This window comes from Amphibalanus amphitrite, unplaced genomic scaffold, assembly GCF_019059575.1.
Source record: "Amphibalanus amphitrite isolate SeventyFive unplaced genomic scaffold, NRLGWU_Aamphi_draft 000575F_arrow, whole genome shotgun sequence".
Classification (NCBI taxonomy): Eukaryota; Metazoa; Arthropoda; class Thecostraca; order Balanomorpha; family Balanidae; genus Amphibalanus; species Amphibalanus amphitrite.
Window position 1 is genome coordinate 79,208 of NW_024882069.1, and position 19,459 is coordinate 98,666.

The 19,459-nt window shown below is 53.7% G+C and overlaps 1 protein-coding gene across 1 annotated transcript in view; it reads right to left on the bottom strand.

The window, feature by feature from the left end:
* Positions 1 to 320: 320 nt before the first annotated feature.
* The window catches only part of LOC122394137 (mannose-P-dolichol utilization defect 1 protein homolog), a 52,084-nt gene continuing 32,945 nt past the window's right edge, over positions 321 to 19,459 (bottom strand). The window contains exon 6 of the mRNA XM_043390777.1: positions 321 to 1,139. Within this exon, the coding sequence (XP_043246712.1) occupies positions 855 to 1,139 (285 nt within the window). The 3' untranslated portion in view covers positions 321 to 854. The remainder of the gene's footprint in view (positions 1,140 to 19,459) is intronic.

Here is a 19,459-nt window from a genome sequence, read left to right on the forward strand (position 1 = left end):
ACATCATTGGCCTTCGCCCTGGAATCCAAAATGAAACTTTGCTCAGACTATGCATGCCTAAAATCACTAGTCCACACTCCACACCAACTTTCTTGATTTTTAGGCCTGAACAGATCCTGAGCTTGTTGACACTTGCTGATGATTCCCTTTGGTTTCTTCAGCTGAGGTTATCTCTGATCTATGAGAACCGTAATGGTACTGGCTCCCCCCCCCCCAAAAAAAAAACTAGCGAACTATTGTCCCCGACCACAGCTCATCGAATCCCTCCTCAGATCAACCGCTTCTAACTTCTTCACGCACATCACAAAACTCGCCGCAGCAACCATTTCTTTGGATTGTATTTGAGCAAGAGACCCAACAGTAAATGCGAGTATGCATAGACGGATACCGCGAAATCACAACAATAATAGGTACTCAGTGATTTATGGAAACAATAATCAGCCGTCACCATTCGTTGAGCTGCGGCCCTAGGCTGCAGTTGAAACCCTCCGCGGCCGTAATGGCAGTGGATGCATGTGCCGAGAAGGTGGACAGAAGAATCAGAGTTCATAATTTCTGATACCCCTGGTGCAGCGATGGATAGACAATGCATTGCATAGTGCGCAATACGTTTGTACCATGTTCTCACACGGAACACACATAACCACCCCGACCAATCTAAGACATTCATTCCCGGATACACTCGTAACAAAGTGTAAATATAACCACCACATCTGAATCATCTGCACTTTGGTGTACAAACACGCTCGGCATCAGGCTCACCCAACCAGTCATGGAATCTCTAGTCTCAATCAGTCAAATCGCCCACTAAAAGCACCTCACAAAGTGCACCTAGAGGTTCCTAATCGGCCGCATCAGTCCGTCTTCTTGGCCTTTTTGCCGGCCTTCTTCTTGGCGGCGTTTTTACCAGCGGCTGGCTTTGCGCCGGCGGGCTGGGCGTTCCAGTAGTAGACAACCTGGGCGGCCAGCAGTCCGTTGACGAAGGACGTGGCTATGAAGGTGACGATGAGCGTGGTGTCGCCGGTCTCCTGGACCGACGTGAAGATGCGCGCCAGGGAGCCGAGGAACAGCAGCATCACCGTGATGGCAGAGAGCTGGCCCGTCGAGCCGGCGCGGTAGTTGGTTACCACCTGGATCAGCTGCCGGACAGATAGCAGATACACGTCAGATACACAAATAGATACATCAGACAGATACACATACAGATACACCAGACAGATGCACATAAGAGCAGCGGAGCAGGCAATCAGAGACAGGTCAGATCTGACGCAGTTAAATCAGACCAGGGACAGAAGAGGGCCAGTCATGGTCAGGACAAGTCAGGTGTGTGATGTAGTTACACTTCAGATCACATGCCTGCATCCCCATTTATACACACATCCCCACACTCTCATCCGAAGGACAAACGAGAATCTATTACAATGGGGGGGGAGGGGGGGGGGCATGCCATCCTCCCTCCACAAATAGCAGTCATCTGGTCAGTCGTGCAAACACGCCGTCCCCACCTCCTCCCATCGTCCGGGTGGTCGTCCGTGGACGCTCCCCGCACGCCGGACTCGCGCCTCGCTCGGCGGCCCCACTGCCCTATCATCTGCGCGCGCGAATCACCATAAACAAGGGCCTGATCGGCAGTGTCGGTGGCACCACCACCCCGCGCCGAGCTGATTTATATGTGAACGGGACGAATTAGGCAGTCGGACGGCATTCCAGCCGAGCGGCCAGTCCAGAGGACCCGGCCCGCAGTGTGTGGGTGGTAGGGGACTGGCGTCTGAACGAATTTTTCATCGTGAGGTCACGCTTCGTTGATGGGATGAATGCAAGTCGGATGAAGGTGGTTAGACGCACGAGGTACGAGGCGAGAAAAGGTACGATACAAGAAGAGTCAACCCGAGCACACACACGCACCTTGAGAAGATGGCTCATAACAATTTCACAAAATGTAAGCCAGAAGACAGCCAGGAAGCTTCTGCGTTCTCGAAGGACACCGCGGAGCGGTCTGTGGGTCGCTGACTCACTCCACTATTGGGAACGGCCTCGTCCCGGGTGTCGGAAACTGGAGACGTGGCGCGGCGACCCTTCACACAGGCCGGCGGAAGTGGCGGCCCGACCGCACCGTCACGGCCTCATCTCCACAGACTGCGACCACGGCTCCTTTACGTCCGCGGAAACCATAAACCTTGGCGCATCACCGACGTTATGTCCACAGCGCTGTCCCATGGATCATACAAAGACCGACCGTTGCAGGCCTATCCCTCACCGCCTTTCAGTCGCTCGCCAGTCACACCTCCCCTGACCCTCGGCCAGGTGCGCTCGGCGCGTTTCATCACCCTCCTCCTTTCTGGTTTTCAGGCCCGGCCGCAGGAACGCTCAGGCAGAGTGCAACTCACGGCGCACCATCCATCACCGCCCGCCCGTCACCGCGCCGGAGAGCCTTCTCCGAAGGGCGACCGGGCCTCTGATTGCTCGGTGTCGGCGCCACGGCCGGACAGCCCACGGCCGAGCGAGAAATAAACCCTGATCTGCGGCGAGAAATAAACCGGCCGCTCTGATCCACGGCGAGAAATAAACCAGCCGCTCTGATCTGCGGCTCGTTCTACAACCCAGTCCGGTCATGTAGGACAAGCCGTCCGATGGCTTCATTAAATAATAATTATACCCTCTATCTGATTGAACATCAACTCGAACGCGGATACACCGTAATTGCAATGAAGAAAGACATAAACAACGATCTACATGACTGAGCCGGACGTCTAGCGGCGATCTGCGAGATACCGGCGATGTAGCGCGGTTCGGCGGGGCGGTTTGGAATCCGTCCAGCTCACGGCAGTACAGCTGGCCTTCCCCAAGTGACCGTCAGCTCCCTCCCCTCCAACACTGACCGTCAGCTCCCTTTAACCCGACCCCCACCGTCCCAATCGCCGGAGCGCGGCGGCCGAGGAGCCGGACCACCCCTCCGTGCGCCGACCGCCCGATGCGGAGCAGATATGTATCGGCCCCGGACCGCTGCTGCGTGCCGCCGGACCTGACCACCGAGTTCCACCGGCGCCGCCGCCGCTGTCACCGATGGCGGTCCGTCATCCACAGTCACTACGCTACGGTTTGAAGAGAAGCAGAAGCTTCGGACGCTTTCCGTTTTTTTAGGTGTAACCCTTCTCAGCTGTGAGTCGCTTCCTTGACCCGTCCTACCAGCTGGCGTGACAAGACGCTTCTGAATTTGGTCACATTCCTTAAATTAACTCATCACAGAGACAAGCAGGGCCCCTCCCACCCCAGAGACAAAAACACCTCACCGTACTAAATTCAGCGCCTACATGACACGCAGCACTCCCAGGAATTTCACTGGCTCCCCGGGAGCGAGGTCCAAACGGGTGATGTCGGGTCTCCGTGGACCAGCTGTGTGGTATGGCCCGGCCCGCCCACCCAGGAGGCGGCGGTACTGCCCAGTCCACCTGTCGATGGGGCGTCGGAGGCACGCCTGGCCCGCGCTGCCCCCCGTCTCGACACGCCGATACCATCTCGGGCCACCGCCGCCGCCACACGACAGGACATGACCACGCGCGCCCGGGCGGTGGCGGCGGTGGCGGGGGCGGCCGATCGGTGCCGCCGATACGAACGGCGTTACAAATCGCCAGCACGACGGCGACTTTGTCAAAATAGTCGGACATTTGTTTTCGGACGCTCGACCCTGGGCAACCTTTGAACCGCGGCGAGGCGAGATTATCACCACCGCGACTCGCACGCTCAGTGAACGAGGCGTTACGCGATCGGAGTGTGCAGAACACGAGCAAACGGACCACACACACCGGCCCACGAGTGGCCGAGTTAGGGTCGAGTAAGAGATCACACAGTTATGCGGAGGGAACCAGGAGGGTTGTCACGGCCCAGAGGGAGTCGTTTGACAGTGACATCTCTAATAACAGGTGAAATATGGAACCCAGAGTAAAAGTGGGACGGAGGAGCAATGGGAAGCATGTGAGGATAGCAAAAGGGCGCAGAGGTCAAAAAGGTCAAGGGCACTAAGAGTGTCAATCGGCATCAACCGAGCACTCCTTTCATTGAATAAAGGAGCGGCGGTAAATGAATGTCACTCAATGGAAAAAAGTGAATGCAATGTCAGCGACTCACCCATTCTCCATTAATATCAGTCACACAAACTCATGGCGTCACGTCAAAAACGATTCCGACCCTAAAACTGCTTAAGAGTGAAACTGTGTAGGTAAAACTCCGAGTGAGAATCCCGCGCAAAAGTGAGTGAGTGAGTGAGTGAGTGAGTGAGTGAGTAAGACCTCACACTCTGAGTTCGTCCGGCGCTGAGAGGAGGTGTGAGGAGATCCCGGGGCGCCGAGAGGTCACGGGGAGCGCTGAGCGTCAGCGGCGCGCTGCCGGGCCGGGTCGAGCCGAGGCGGCGCCGGCAGAAGTGCTGACTCAGACGCCGCGCCGGCCCGCCTCCAGTCGATCCCCGCCGGGAAGCAGCACCGCGCTAATGGCGCCGCGATGATGTGAGACAACATGATTAATCGTCGCAGCAACCAGGCGATGGCCAATTTGACGATAATTTAAGGTGTTAATGATTGTGCCGCCTCGGATTGCCGCCCGAGCAATATCCATGCAAAGCGATTCATCACCGAGTGACGTCCTATCATTGGTAGTGCTCGCCGGCGCGACTCGGCGGGGACGTGTGCCGTTTGCCAAGCGAGCCGAGTCGAGGAGAGTCAATGCCGACTGTCGAGCCGAGCCGAGTCGAGCCCGAGTCGAATCGAGGCAAGTGGAGCCAGAGCGCGGAAAGTAAACCACAAAAATCCCGAGTGGGCCGAGGCGGGCCGACCCGGGCCGAGTGCCACTGGCGGGCCTGAATGAGAGCTCGACCTCTCTTTCGGAGATAGGCGTCCAGTAGCTGTAGCTGCGGCGCGGTGGAGGAGGCCGCCAGGTCGCCGCCGCCGACGGGGCACGGTCCGGGCCGCCGAGGTCGCTGTCCGGACCGCGCGGGACCGAGTGGACCACCGGGCGACGACACCGGACCACCCGGCCGCGCCGCCGCCGACGAGATTTTAATAACAAGTTACCGGACCGACGGCGACGGGCGGCGAACAAAAGCGGTCCGCGCACACGGGCCGCGCAGCGCTCCCACGACGGCGCACATTTCTCAGCGACGCCTTTGTCCGGGATTCATCTGCGGCCGGCCCGACCGCCATACGTTCCCATCACTAACTGATCACGTCATTCGCGTCAGCGGCTCAAAGAGCGACCCGCGCGGTAAAATGTATTAAATCGATTTGCCGGTCGGCCGGCCTGCCTGAGACGGCAGTTCGGTAACGTTATATACCGCCGCGGCGGCGGGACGCTATGTGAGGGCGCTCCAGCCCCAGCCGGCTGACCCGGCGGCCGGTGCAACAAAAGAGGGAGGCGCCGCGTCCGGCCGGCACCGCCCCCGGTCAGGGGTCATCCCGCACGTGCATAACCTCTGACACGCGCATTGCGGCGTCTGTGGCGGCCAAAAACAAAGCTGGCGCGCCGCTGCCGACCACAATAGGGGGATCGATCTCCCAACCTTACTGCCCATGATTATAACGTCCGGCGTGCAACATAAATTTAACCACGCCGATGACAAATTCTCTGCCGTCACGAGCGCGCCCGGACCGTCTGGGTAAACAGGAGGATTCTGACGCGCTCCTAGGCGCCACGTCGGCCACCAAATGTGATCCGACACGAACATTTGTCGAGCGCATGGACTAGACAGCTACCATGATAAAACGCATCCGTCTTCGCGCGGCCCGACAGGCTACGCCGCCGGCCCGAATTAAGCCGTCAAAGGCAATGGGAACGTTTAAAAATCGCCGCCGCTACCGATGGCGCAGAGTGATAGAGGACTCGGCGTCACATCCGCGCTGCCGGGACTAACCAGCACCGCCAGTGAAACCGCATATTACCGACTATAGACGGCCCATCGCTAACTGCGCCCGATAGTCGAGCTGGGCAGCTAAACAGGTGAGTTAATTCACCCACCGCACGCTTACTGACACCAGCCGTAACGGCGTAATGCGATTTTAATGGCAGAGCTGGCCGCACATTCATAGACGCGACGCGACGTCTTCATCAAGCCAATGATTGCTGACATGGTCGGGTTAATGGATTCTGAACACCTACAATCGTGTTGGTGAGTAAACATGGTGCTACAACCGGTCATCAGCGTTACCGCAGCTCGGAAAAGGAGCGCCGGAACTGTCTCGCATAGCGGGAGCCGCAGATTCTGGCCACCTTCGGGGTACGCGGGGAAGAGAGGGCGATCCGGACCCGCGTCGGTGCCCTGCTCAGGACTGCGGGGTGCCCGCGGAGGTCAAGGCGGGCGGGTCGGCGGGGGGGGGGAGGGAGGGAGGGGAGGGGGGGGGGGTCAGACCACCCCGGCGCGGCTCGGCGTCGATACCAATCGGTGTGCCGGGGTGGCGGCCGGGGTCGGCCGGGGGTGCCGGGCCGGGCGGGGCGGGAGGCGCCCGGCGGGACACCGCCAGCGCCGGGTGGGCCGGCCATTTGTCAGAACGACACCGTGACCCCGGGGGGCAGGCCGTGTCACCGGCACACACACAGACACACAGACACTGCGCCGCGGGCCATGGCCCGTCGTGGTATGACGGATAACACGGCCACAGGTCAAACATACTGCACCTTCGTACCAAATGAAAAGGACATAAGGTCTCGACATCAAGGCCACATATTGGGGTCCGCAAGTTATTTTGGTTGGAAAATCGAATTAAGTCGGGTGCTTCTGCCTTCTGAATGTGATGGCAACAGGCCTTAACATACTCATAAAATTGCCAGCGAACATCAAGTTTGAAAAGGCAGGGTTTGAAAGTGAAGGCATCAAACGGCGCAACTGTTGAGTATTTTAGAACAGTCCTAGCAAATAGACAATGCAACGAAGACATCGCCCATTTTGATCCCAGTAAACGCCATCAATTACCCCCAACTCTATTTTAGTCAGTACGTGTTAGCCCGCAGACATGGGAGCGGTCAGCATACCAACATGCTTCACAGGGGCCACCAGAGAACATCAACAAAGCAGACAGGGCCCGCCGGAATTTCGGACACAATCCGTCAGCGCCTGCGCCGCCGCCGAGATTTCGGACCGCCGCCGTCGCCACGGCCGCAATGCCAGGAATGCCCGCCATCCTAATTGCAGCTTTCATCCGCAGAAAACCGGCCACAATTTCCACATCCCTTCTCCTAATTGAAAATGACAGATCACCGGCCGCAGGCAAAACAACTCTGAGAAAACAAACTAACCGGGCAGAGCGGACCGCCTTCGAAGGATCGGGGCGGCGGCTGTGGTTTACCGGGCAGAGAGAAAAAGAAAAATGACGTTAGTATTCACGAAAGAAAAAACAAACTTGCAATGGCTAAACATGCAACGAGCGCGGGAACTAAATCGGCATGAAAAATCTGCGAGACGTATTGATGATACCTACCTCGACAATTCCCGCCTCCCGGTATGTCTCCATCCCGTCTCTATCCCCTCTGCGCCCTCGTCTCGTCCCGTCCCGTCCCCTATCTCTCTGTCTCCCGGACCCTCTCGGTCCCGTCTCCGTGCCGTCTCCGGCTGTCTCCAATTCGTCTCCGGTTCCGTCTCCGGCGCACACAAAAGGCCGGATCGACCGCCCCCCCCCCGGGGTTCCGACCCCGACCTCGCCCGGCCGGTGGACCGTGTCTTCCCTCTCCCCCCCCCCCCGAACTCCGGAAGGGGATCTGGACCCCCCCTGGCGTCCAATACTGCTGACACGGCAGAACAGCGCGCCATGCGGAATACAAACCCAGCTAAACGTGATCAGAATCGAACAGCACTTCAATCCTGCCCCTGCAAACTGTTTTCTTAACTCATTTAAAAAACTGCAACTGACCAAAAAAAAAAAACGTCAAAAGAAGAATGACCACCAACCAATGAATATTTTTTTTACGTAGTGAGTTCTGTTAGAATGTGGTGCAGATTTTGTTCCAAAATAGACTGTTCCAAATGGTTCCAACTTCCAATGGTGCAAAGTACCTCGGTTCCAAACACTTTTGGTTCGCACATTTTTTTTTCTTGAACATTGGCAAGGGCAGAATCCACTGAGGGGATCCACTCACAGTGAAGTCTCTGACAGGTCGGTATCGTCAGATCGTAAGAGAAGAACCCCTACAGACGGAGATATGACAGTCACCGGAACCACCAGCCGTCTGGTCAGAACCAAACCACACGAGCACAGAACCCGAGAAAACCACACGCCACCGCACGATAGGACCGCGGCCGGAATTAGCGCGACATTGGTAGATTTGGCGACCATTCCCAAATTGAGTTAAACTGTGTCACGTAGTTCAGAAATGTCCATGGACCACGAATCTGCAAATATTTTTCGTCCATAGTGTACAGCGTCCGCGCCACATCAGCCCAAACACAAAGTTTTGTGCCAAGCATCGTAGACCCGTTTTCGTACGGAGAAAAATAGCAGCAAATGTAGGCAAAAAATATGTATATTAGACGGCTTTATCAATATTTTAGACGTCTAACCTGATAGTTTAGGCCATGGGCTACACGATGGAAGAAAAAACTCATAGCGGAATATATAAATACGCTTCAAATGTTAAGTTTTTTTGGTGCTTTTAAAATTGTGAGTTAATTTTACTGTTATAGATATTCTGGAATGCCGATATAAAAAGTCCCGCTAGGTCCCGCTGTTCTTTTATCAATATGGTGTTTACCAATCAATTGCCTTTCAGAAAATGTATAATTTAGCTGCGTCAGCCTGCGACAGCGAAAATGAGGGGCATTTTTTTACTCCAGGTCGCCGCGGCCGGGAGCCGCGAGTAACAGAACCTCAGGAATCGAACAAGGTTGCCAAGTACCAACTATATTAAAGTTTTGTCCGGATATATCCGTACCTTCTATCGGAGTTTCTGATACACTTTTCTGACCCGTAATTAATTTGTTATATAGTCATTTAGGCCATCAGATTCCCATCTTCACGGTTTTGGTGGCTACATTATTTGCTTATCGGAATTTCCGGTGCCGTCATGACCTGGCCTGACAGGTGCTGCCGTCTTATCACGTGACCGAGCCGAGTCGAGGTCAGGGCAGGTCAACCGATTAATTCATCAATTAATTAATGAATTAATTAATGATTAATTAATTAAATTAATCAGAAATTGCTTAGAAAGTACTCCGACTACCATTTTTAGGATTCTACCATCCTTTTCATGTGAAAAGCGGACACGAAATACGAAAAAGTACCGATGTCGCGCTAATTTTCGCTCCGGTCCCATTGTGCACCGGGGTGACCACGAGTCTCTCCACCCCACCGAGCGACCGACCGACCGAGCGGTCAGCGGCGGCAGCCTTTGTCGGCGTCGCAGACCTCAAATCTGCTGATTAACCCCGGACATTTGCATAATAAGACAAGGTGTAGAGAGCGCCGGGCGGCGTTGCGGTGGGATGCCGGGCGTTTTTACCCGGGCGGCCGGCGTGCGGCGAACACCCGCGCGGCCGAGGGCCTGTACCCGGTCACCTGGACGGGACGTGGTGCTACGTAAGTTAGAACGTCAGTGAGTCAGGACGTCAGTGAATTAGGACTACGTCACTACGTCAGTGAGTCAGGACGTCATGACGTCAGTGAGTCAGACCAGAAGTTACTACATCAGGGAGCTGGGACGTAAGTGAGTTAGGATTTCAGCAAAGTAGGGACGTCAGGACGTCATGTCAATTCAAATCCGGCCGCCCATAGTGAGGAAAAAGAGGTTATTGAAGTCAGGACTGGGCCATTGAAATCAGGACTGGGCCACGAGGCTATCGTCACGAAGTAAGAAAGAAGTTCATCTTAACCAGGGACTATGATAGATGGTTCCCTGAACATGAGTAAGAGCAGCATCGAACACCTCCTGGTAAATGCGTCAGTGACATTCCTGCCTCTATGACTGTCTGTCTCTCTCCGACAGTCGACCCGCCAGGTCACAGGTCAGCCGTGTGGTGCCGCCGCGGCAATAACACGCCGCTGCGGTCAGCGCGGCCAGCTCCGGCGCGCACCTCAATACGTGCCAAACGACCGCACACGGCCGGCCAGAAAAGTCACGGCCACTAAATCTGCAGGCGCTGGCCGGCCGTTTTACGTGGTGTCACAACGGTGATAAGTGTGGCTCTATAAAGTTTATCGGTGACATAAACCGCTCCATATAGTGCAATCGCACGGCCGTCAGCTCCGCTGCGGGGCGCGTCCCAACGCCTTCACAGGCAGATTAGCGTTTTTGTGCCAACATATATTCGGCCGGTACGCAGGATCGACATTTAATGGCCGGTTTTTCACCCGAGGAAAGGGGATCATCCCCAAACTTAGGAGCGCCGCCGGTCCATGGGGGACGTATGGGGGTGCTCGGGCCAGTCCGGGGCGCGCAGGGCCACCGTAATTACCCAAATGACGGGGCGGGAGAGCGGGTGAGTCTGTTTAATCAGTGGCTACCTGCCGCCACCAGCGTGGGGAGAAGGCGGCCGGACAGCGGCCCCGCCTCAGACCCAGGCCCACCCCCGAAATTTCACGGCGCCACTAGTCGCACCATTTTTCATACAGTCGCGACTGGTGTAATTTGTTTAATCGTACACGACTGCGGCATCAGTAAACAAAATCTTAATTATTCATTAGGTGCGCCACTGCGGCGGCGCGCTGATGGTATCTCCGCGTCGGGTCAGACGGGTCGCCGGGTACCGCCACCGGGCGCCACCGCCGCAGCTCGGTGGACGGACACACTCGGTGGCTCTGAAGGAACGCACAGCGATCGACTAACCCCGTGCCGTTCTGAGATAGGGCAGACTCAATCGTATATTCGTTCAATCAGACGAGTCCCACAGGGAACACACAGCTGACACATCAGCGAACAGTTCCCTGTCCTCACGACGCACAATGGAGGACAGAGGCGGGTAAAAAAAAAACTGTCCCGGTGACACTTGAGCGCTGGAACGCAGTCCCAGTTCTCATGACACGCGGAGTAAACACGAAAAACAAGAACGGTAAAAAGAAAATTGCCCGATACAGCTCAAACCAGCACGGGCGGCGGCGGCGGCAGACGCGCTAGCGGGCGCCCCGCGAAGGGCGGCCAGGGCACACGGACCACCAGGCAGCGGCTGCCACCCAGCGCCAACCACCGGCCCCCCGCCGACGACCCGCAGCGACCGAGACGTCCCGCGAGCGCAGGCCGACCAGAGAGTGCTGGAGAGATTGGCCGGCCAATAAGGATGGGTAAAGAAATCTAGGATGTAGGTTGGTTGTGTGCGGAGGGAAGATTCTGTGACAGAATATTCGAGACGTTGCCCCACTTGGACAAAAACTTGTCAGTAGACTTATGCCTTAAAAAGAATTTACTTTCATTTTCAGCCTCTCTTTTAAGTATGTGATGAAAATGATGTATGCTGGGAATCTGAGTGTTATGTCTTGCCCTAAATATTACTTGTTTTGCTAATGTGAATATTAATATATTTATTTCGCTTTCATCCGCTAGCCTTGGAAATATCCACGACTGCACTGAGATATTTACTATAAAATTGTATTCTTTTCGAAAGTATGCTACTATATCTTTTATAAAGTCTTTTACTATTCTACATTCCCAAAGTATATGACATAACGTTTCATCACGCTCGTTGCAAAAAGTACAAACTGCACTTTCTGCTTTTCCAATACGATACAAAAAAGTGTTTGTAGATATTATTCTATTTATTATACGATAATGGAACGTTTGTAAGTATGTGTTTCTAGTCGCATGGCGAATATCATACATCGTGCCCTCATGCGTACACCCTATATCTCTATTCCATTTACGCTTAATATGATTTTGCGTTGACTGGTTTGTTTCTCGTTTTAACAGGGCAGAAACGAATTCATTATATGCTAAGCGTGAAGTGTTTGTTTTCTGGGAGAGTAGCGCTATTTTATAAGGTATTATTGGGTAAATGATTTTACAGGCAACAACAGTATTATCCACATGATGCGGTATACTTCTGGTTAAAGATTCATAGCATAGAAACGACATTTTGATGTTAAAGGTTTCACTTAGAGTTCGTTGTTCTAAAAATGATCCGCTATCCTTAGAATACAAATCTGCAACAAATCTCAAACCCTTTCTATCCCAATCTTTTACAATGCTCGTTTGGAATTTGCTGTGATCTGAATACCACAGCTTGTCCGTCAGAACGTTTTCTGGTGTTGTTCGGAAGACCGCACAAAAATCCGCCCAGGCGTTCAGCACATCTTTCCAAAATGTATTACGTAATCTATGATTCGAGATGTTTCTCAACTTCTCCGTGCCGTAGCAAACTAGTTCACAAATAGGAGGTAAAGTTTTCTTGATTATGTTAGCCCATACAACATCAGATGTTGACCAATATAGTCTTTTTATCCAGTTAACTTTTAGGCTCTTTATAAACGACCTAATATCGACCATTTTCAAACCCCCGTGATCGTAATCTTGTACCAACTTGTTTCTTTTAACTTTATCAGGACCATCGTTCCAGATATATTTGAACAATATATTATTAATGTAAGAAATGTCCTTTTCGTTTGGGGTTGGCAATGACGATACAATATGTACTAGTTTAGAAATAACCATTGATTTTACAACTGTTATCTTTCCTATCAAGGTGAGATTTCGTCGCCTCCATTGGGCTATTTCCTGTCTTACTTTAGGTAATACTTCAGACATATTTTTTTCCACGATGGTGTTGGTTGTATTGCAAAAGATTATTCCCAATACTTTCAGTTCGCTTACTTTCTGCAACCCTGACATGTTCAAAAACGAACAGTCAACTGTTTTGCCGATTTGAAGACATTTTGTTTTATCTATATTAACACGTAATCCAGATACTTTATGAAATATGTCTAGTTCATTTATTACCGCATTTATAGATTCCGGTTCCGCGCTTGAAAATACTATTAAATCGTCAGCGTATTGCGATAATCGTACTTCTAATCCTACGCCTATGGGTATCCCCTTCATCTCCCTCGACTGCATTAGTTGATTTGTTAGGGGCTGCATTATCATATTAAATAAATATCCAGATACGGGGTCTCCTTGTCGTATACCTCTCTCCATGTTGATTTTGGGACCTAAATATCCATTTAAAAGAATCCTAGAAAAGTTGCGAGAGTTTAGGTAAAATGTTTGGATCATATGAGCAAAATGTGGCCCGAAATTATAATAATTGAGAGCTTCTGCTAGGAACTCCCACGACACCGTGTCGAAAGCGGCTTCGAAGTCAACTGCCATTATGATACCGGAAGAGGATGAAGCATTCACATGTTCAATTACATCGTACACTAGTCGCGTGTTTTCCCCGATATATCGTCCCTTAATGTATGCCGTCTGAGTTGGGGATATCAAGTGATTCATTATCTTTTTAAGTCTATTAGCGATGGCTCCAGATATAATTTTGAAGTCAACATTAAGTAAAGATATGGGCCTCCATCCTTTTACGGAATCCCTTGGCTTGCCCTGTTTCGGAATAAGAGTTACTACGCTTTCTTGGTGAGACATAATTGCACTGTTATTTACCAGACCTTCTTTAAACGCTCGAAAGAGGAATATGCCTAACAGTTCCCAAAAATGTTTGAAAAAATCTGATGTAAAACCATTTGACCCCGGTGACCTGCCTTTTTTCATACTCATTAAAGCTGTTTGTAGTTCTTGTAACGATATTGGAGTGTCTAGAGCGATCCTTTGTTCGTCGGATAGCACTCGCTCGATGTGTTTTTCAAGGTATTCTTTTGTATTGTGCTTATTTATATTTTTTCGGTATTTCGTTTGCAAATGTTTTGAAAGATGTTCAAGAATATCTTTGTTGTTTGTTATTTGCCTATCACCGTCTTGCATGGCAAGAATTGAATTTCTCATTGCGTTCCTCTTTTCTAAGGAGAGGAAATACTTCGAACATTTTTCCCCTTCTTCGAACCAGTTAACTCTGGACCGTGTTATTAATCCTTGTATTTTGGGTAATCGCATCTGCTCTAATTTAAGTTTCATCTCTTCTAATCGCTTTAAATTGTCTTCTGTTTCGTTAGTATTGAAACGAGCATTTAGTTCGTCTATTTCATTTAATATTATATTTTCCTCGCGTCTGTTTTTTCTCGCCTTTTGTTTTGAAAATCGTACGGTTTCCCCTCGTATCATCATCAGTAATGTCTCATAGAACAAGCCACAGGTCACTGTGAATTGAATATTGTCAAAATTGTTTGGGTCTGATATATATTCATTGTTATAAATTGGTAATGCGAAATTTAATTATTTTTGGTGTAATTTGTTTAATCGTACACGACTGCGGCATCAGTAAACAAAATCTTAATTATTCATTAGGTGCGCCACTGCGGCGGCGCGCTGATGGTATCTCCGCGTCGGGTCAGACGGGTCGCCGGGTACCGCCACCGGGCGCCACCGCCGCAGCTCGGTGGACGGACACACTCGGTGGCTCTGAAGGAACGCACAGCGATCGACTAACCCCGTGCCGTTCTGAGATAGGGCAGACTCAACCGCGGAGTGGGTGATTTCTTGGGGGCTTCGACTCAAATATTCTGTGTAAAAATCGAATCCGACATTCACCTCTAATCCCAACGGCCAACACTCAGGTCGCGTAAAAGCCCACGACATGCTAGACAAGCATCCAGTACCTTTACTTCCATCATGTGCAATATGCACAGTTCCGAACTGCAGCATCTAAGATCACATTCACGTTGACGTCAAATGCCTATCCGCAGACAGCAACCGAGAAAAGCCAACGAGGATTCCACATCCTCTCCTAACCCGACAATTTACACCATAGCTCCACCATCACCACTATGCGCCTACACCAATCACCACGTCGAAAGATAAACTAACAGCCTAAACACCACTGGGCATAACCGCACTCCCTAAACACCGAGCCGCGGGGGTCGGTCCGCGTAAAAAGCCTCGGAACTTGCCGACAGGGGAATTATCTGCATTCCTCTCCCATTCATCCGGCATCGCTCAGGGGCCGTGCAGCGATTACCAGCCCGTCTCCCCACGCGGAGGTGGACCCCTCCCGTCTCCCACCCCCAGAGGCGGCACCACCATTCTCGCATGGGTCTCACCCGATCTCACCGGAATTTGGCACGCGGCAAATACCGGCTGAACTCTGCCAGCCGGCTCTCTCGCATACCGTCCGTCCGGTAACGTGATCTCTCCGCAGTCCAGCGACGGAAATCGGAGACCAGCTATCGCTGACGCATCTAATCGGCGGATTCAGCCGCCGAGTGGGAGGAAGGGAGGGAGGGAGGAGGATGTAGAAAGGCGGCAGGTAGAAAGGTGAGGAGAGATGAGGTGACTGATTGCTAATAGGGTGCAAACAGGAGATGGCGCTCGCAGGCGTTCCCAGTGGTTGCGCTAGGCAGCAGACGAGAAAAAAAATAGTAGGTAATGCTGTATAGTGAGAGCATATTTCATATAAAAAACACATCCAAGCCAGATTACGAAACTAAAACTCATAGGTACTAAGTCAGAGCGTGGTAAGAGCGACAGAGTCCTTGCATGGGAAATGGGCTGAACAGTGACCAGTGCGCCAACTGATCCCAAATGATACAACCAAAATATATGTCAATATGAGCCTGTCGTCCCCTGATCTTCACCAAGGCGACCCCAGTGCAGGCCGGCGGGGCGTCCCTTGACCTCTCCCTCCCCTACGCCGACCCCTGAGCAGACTGGCGGCGCGGCGCCCACCCAGCGGCCGCCCTCCCCTGGCCGGCCGTGTGATCTGGGTCGCCGCCGATCACCGGTCGGTGGTCGCCGGTCGCCGGTCTCCGGTCGGTGGCGGTGATCTGTCGGCGCCCCGGCGCGCCCGCTCCCATTAGGCCTACGCTCGCGGTGACCGGCGCCGCGCCGCCGACCCCCCTGGACTATAATTTGCCGGACCGTGCGCGTCCCGCTGTGTAATTTGTCGAATTACCAGCCGGTCAGCGGCGGTGCGCTAAAACAAAGCGGCCGCGCCAGCTCCGTCTCATCTGGGAGTCTAATGAGCCGGCGCGGACGGCGGCGGGGGGCCGACCGGTGCCCCGCCGGTCTCAATTACAGTTCGGACACGGCGCGGCCACCGCGCGCCGCCGCACCCGCCGTCTTCATCGGTAACGACTCGTCACCAGCGACTCCACAGGAGCGGCGTCGACCCAGGCTCGGCTCAACAGCCACCCGCCACAGCTCCTGACAAAACCTGACCTGGATTTGCGTCGGTCTGCCACTCGACGCGGCCCAAAATCGGTCTCTACCGAAACCCAAATCGCATTGGCTTAGTTTGGACTCAGACCATCCTTCATTGGGACTGATTCGATCCCACCCAGAATGGCAGACATCAGGCCACTGTGTTCCTCACCTTAGTCTACAATATCACACTAGCCAGCGACTTTGAGTCAGCCCAGCCACTAACACTGTCTCACAGCAACAAGGCAACTACACAATACCTATACACAGCGGAGGTAACGGCTAAATGATGACTGGGTGGACAGGGGGCGGTGAGGCCGTCAGCACCGCAACAGGCGCCCGCCTTTGGTGGCGATGGTGATGACAGAAGGTGGCCTTATAGGGCCGGCTCACCCCTGCACGTGGCGTGTGGATGGTCATGGCAAACGCCTGACTCGTGGCCAGCACAGAAGACGCAAGCAGTGGCGTGGAGGGTGGATGTCACACAGGACAAGTGTAAGCTTGTGTTATTAGAAGCTCCCGGCGACAGATTGATGGGAAACATAAGAGTGTTCTGAGCGTCTGTCTCTTGGATGTGGCGCCTAGAGGTCACGTGGCCAAGGTGGATCGTCATTACACCTTAACAATCTTTTTAAAGAACTGATAAAGCTCCACTAAGCAACTCCGGCTAAGTTTGTGACAAGGTATTCAATTGAAGGGCATATCAAGCCCACAACTCTCATGCTATTCCATTGAAATGGCCTTTCAACTAATGTAGGATTCTCCGAACTACTGATTGCCGGCGATCCATCTGCAGAGCGCTGTTCAACAGTGCATTGCATATTGCCTAGCAACAGGAGGCGATCAACGATGATTTCATAATCGGCCGACCGCCGGCCGAGCCGGAACCAATGAATCCTAACGGCGTCTCGGCACTCAACTTAATAGGCCGTGTAGTGGAACACCGCTGAAAAATCATACTTGTCAAAACTTCCCGGAGAAAAATGTCCCCCAAGCGCGCCCATTGTCCCGATAATGGGGAAATAGTGCCGAAATCGACTTAACTAATGATCGGCCCAGGGAGCGAGACATGGATTTGGAAGGGCCTGCGTCAGTCAGCGGCTGTAGGCAGTACGGGTGGTCGAGCTTTGAACGGAAATGTGGACCACCAATGTTTGTGTCGGACGAAAGAAAAAACTAAATGGGAGGTCAGATGCAACCTGTGCATGCCAATAAAAAAAGTCTCTCCAATGAGCATTGGCATGTGACACGTGGGGGTGTTACCATAATTTCAATGAAAACAGAAAAACAGCGAAATGCCGAACACCTAACAGAAGCAAAAGGCAAAGAAATGATATCGATCTAAGGCATAATCGAAACATATGTACTTTGTAGCGGACCTATCCCTTTCAATCTTAGAGCTCGTTGGGCCTTTAGTTTCAGCTCGTGATCGTGCAGTTTGTCCGTACATGTCGTATTTCACACGGAGCGATTGTGACCGCGCGCGAGGTCAGATAGGGTCAAATGACCGGCCGATCGACGCCAATCATACAGGAATGTCATGCTCTCGCTACTAAATCCTGCCGACGACCCCGCATTGCAGCATCGACCCGCGGTCAGAGATCACGCGCTAAGCACCGGTTAACAGCGCGAGCCGACACCTCGGCCGGCGAGAGGCCTGTTCACGTCGCGGGTCCCAGATCCCACGCGGCCGGGTCTCTGGTCACCGCCGGCACCACCGAGTTTACGGCGAGCACCTGGGGGCGGCGACTTCTGGGCACAACATCCGGTGACCTGCCATAAACCTGCCACTGGCGGCACGGGCGCCGTCCCTCCTACCCTGACCGCTGCTGGTTCTTATGGCCAGTCCAGCCCACCGCGCGCCGGTCCCCGGCCTTGGTCAGTTTGACTAGCCAACGCGCCGGCCGGGGAGGCAATCTCTGCGCGGACGTCGTACATCTCGTCGGACGGTCGTCTCCGTGTCGGCGGTCAGCCCGAGTGCCGGCGGGCGGCGCCCGACAGAGGTCCGGCGGCCGCTTCAAACCCTCCGCGGTGTCCCGCGCCGCGCCGCGCCGCACTAACTAATAGTTTAATTTCATATTTCTCGCACCTCAGCCGCGCAGAGCAGCCCCTAAATCAGCGCCGGCTCAAACAAACATGAACCCCTTCATTAGCGCGGCCGGCGCGGCCATAACTCAGCGGCAAAGTACACGGAGCGGGCCCCGAGCGGCGCGGCGCGCTGACACACACGCCGCCCGGCCGCGCCGCGCCGGGACACCGCGCCAAAAAAGGTGGCCGGTCACCGCAGGGGGCCGCTCGGGGTGCCATCAATAACCGCCGACCCCACCCACCGCTCTCACGCCGACCGGCCGTTCCGAGAGACACACACAGAGAGAGGTAGGAACCTCGCGAAACGCCCCCTGGCCTACAGGATTTCCGACAGCCACTAGAAACATCTCCAAAACCAAGAAGGCTGTCTTACGAGCATCCACTCTGCTATGGGTCAACTCCTCAGCATAACACCCGAAGCCAAACTCAAAGCCAACGGCGCACACATCAAAGAGACCAACCCTTCGCGCCTCTCCCAAAGCACGGCACGCAGCCAGGAATCTGCGGCTTCTGCTGTCGAAAACAAACCGGCGCTTCTGCGGCGGCCGGTGGACGTCAGATCACTGACGCAAAGGAGCCGCCGTGTTACAATTACCGGGCGCTGGCGCATAATGAACTCGTCCGCGCGGCGGTACCGGCGCGGTGCGGCGTGTACCGGCGCGGCGGCCCCTCTGAGATGGTAATGGGCGACCGAGGGGGCGCCGCGTGAGGTTCGGGACTGACCACCACCGAACGGTTCGGCCCACTAACCCGTGTCCGACAATGTCCAGAGGGTTTGAAGACTTGGAGAGACAGTGGTAAGCTATTCAGAGCAGCGATACTACGACTGCAACACGGTCGTCTGTCGGCTAGAGACATAAAAACGACAAACCGCTAAAGTTCCCTCGCGTGAATCGACCAGGTTTACGATTTAAGGCCCATTCCAAATAATAGGAGGCAGGAGGCTACACAGTACACACTACACCTACGTCCACCTCATCCTAAGCACCGAAAGCATCAACGTCACCACCAGGGCCGCACTATCACATCATCCGGCCATCATCGTCTCCCCCGGCGGACGGCGACTGGCCAGGACAGTAATCTGACACGTGGCCGGTCCTGGCGTGACTGACAGCACGTCCGACTGCGCGAGGGGAGACGTAATCCCCGGCTGGACGAGCGGGCATCG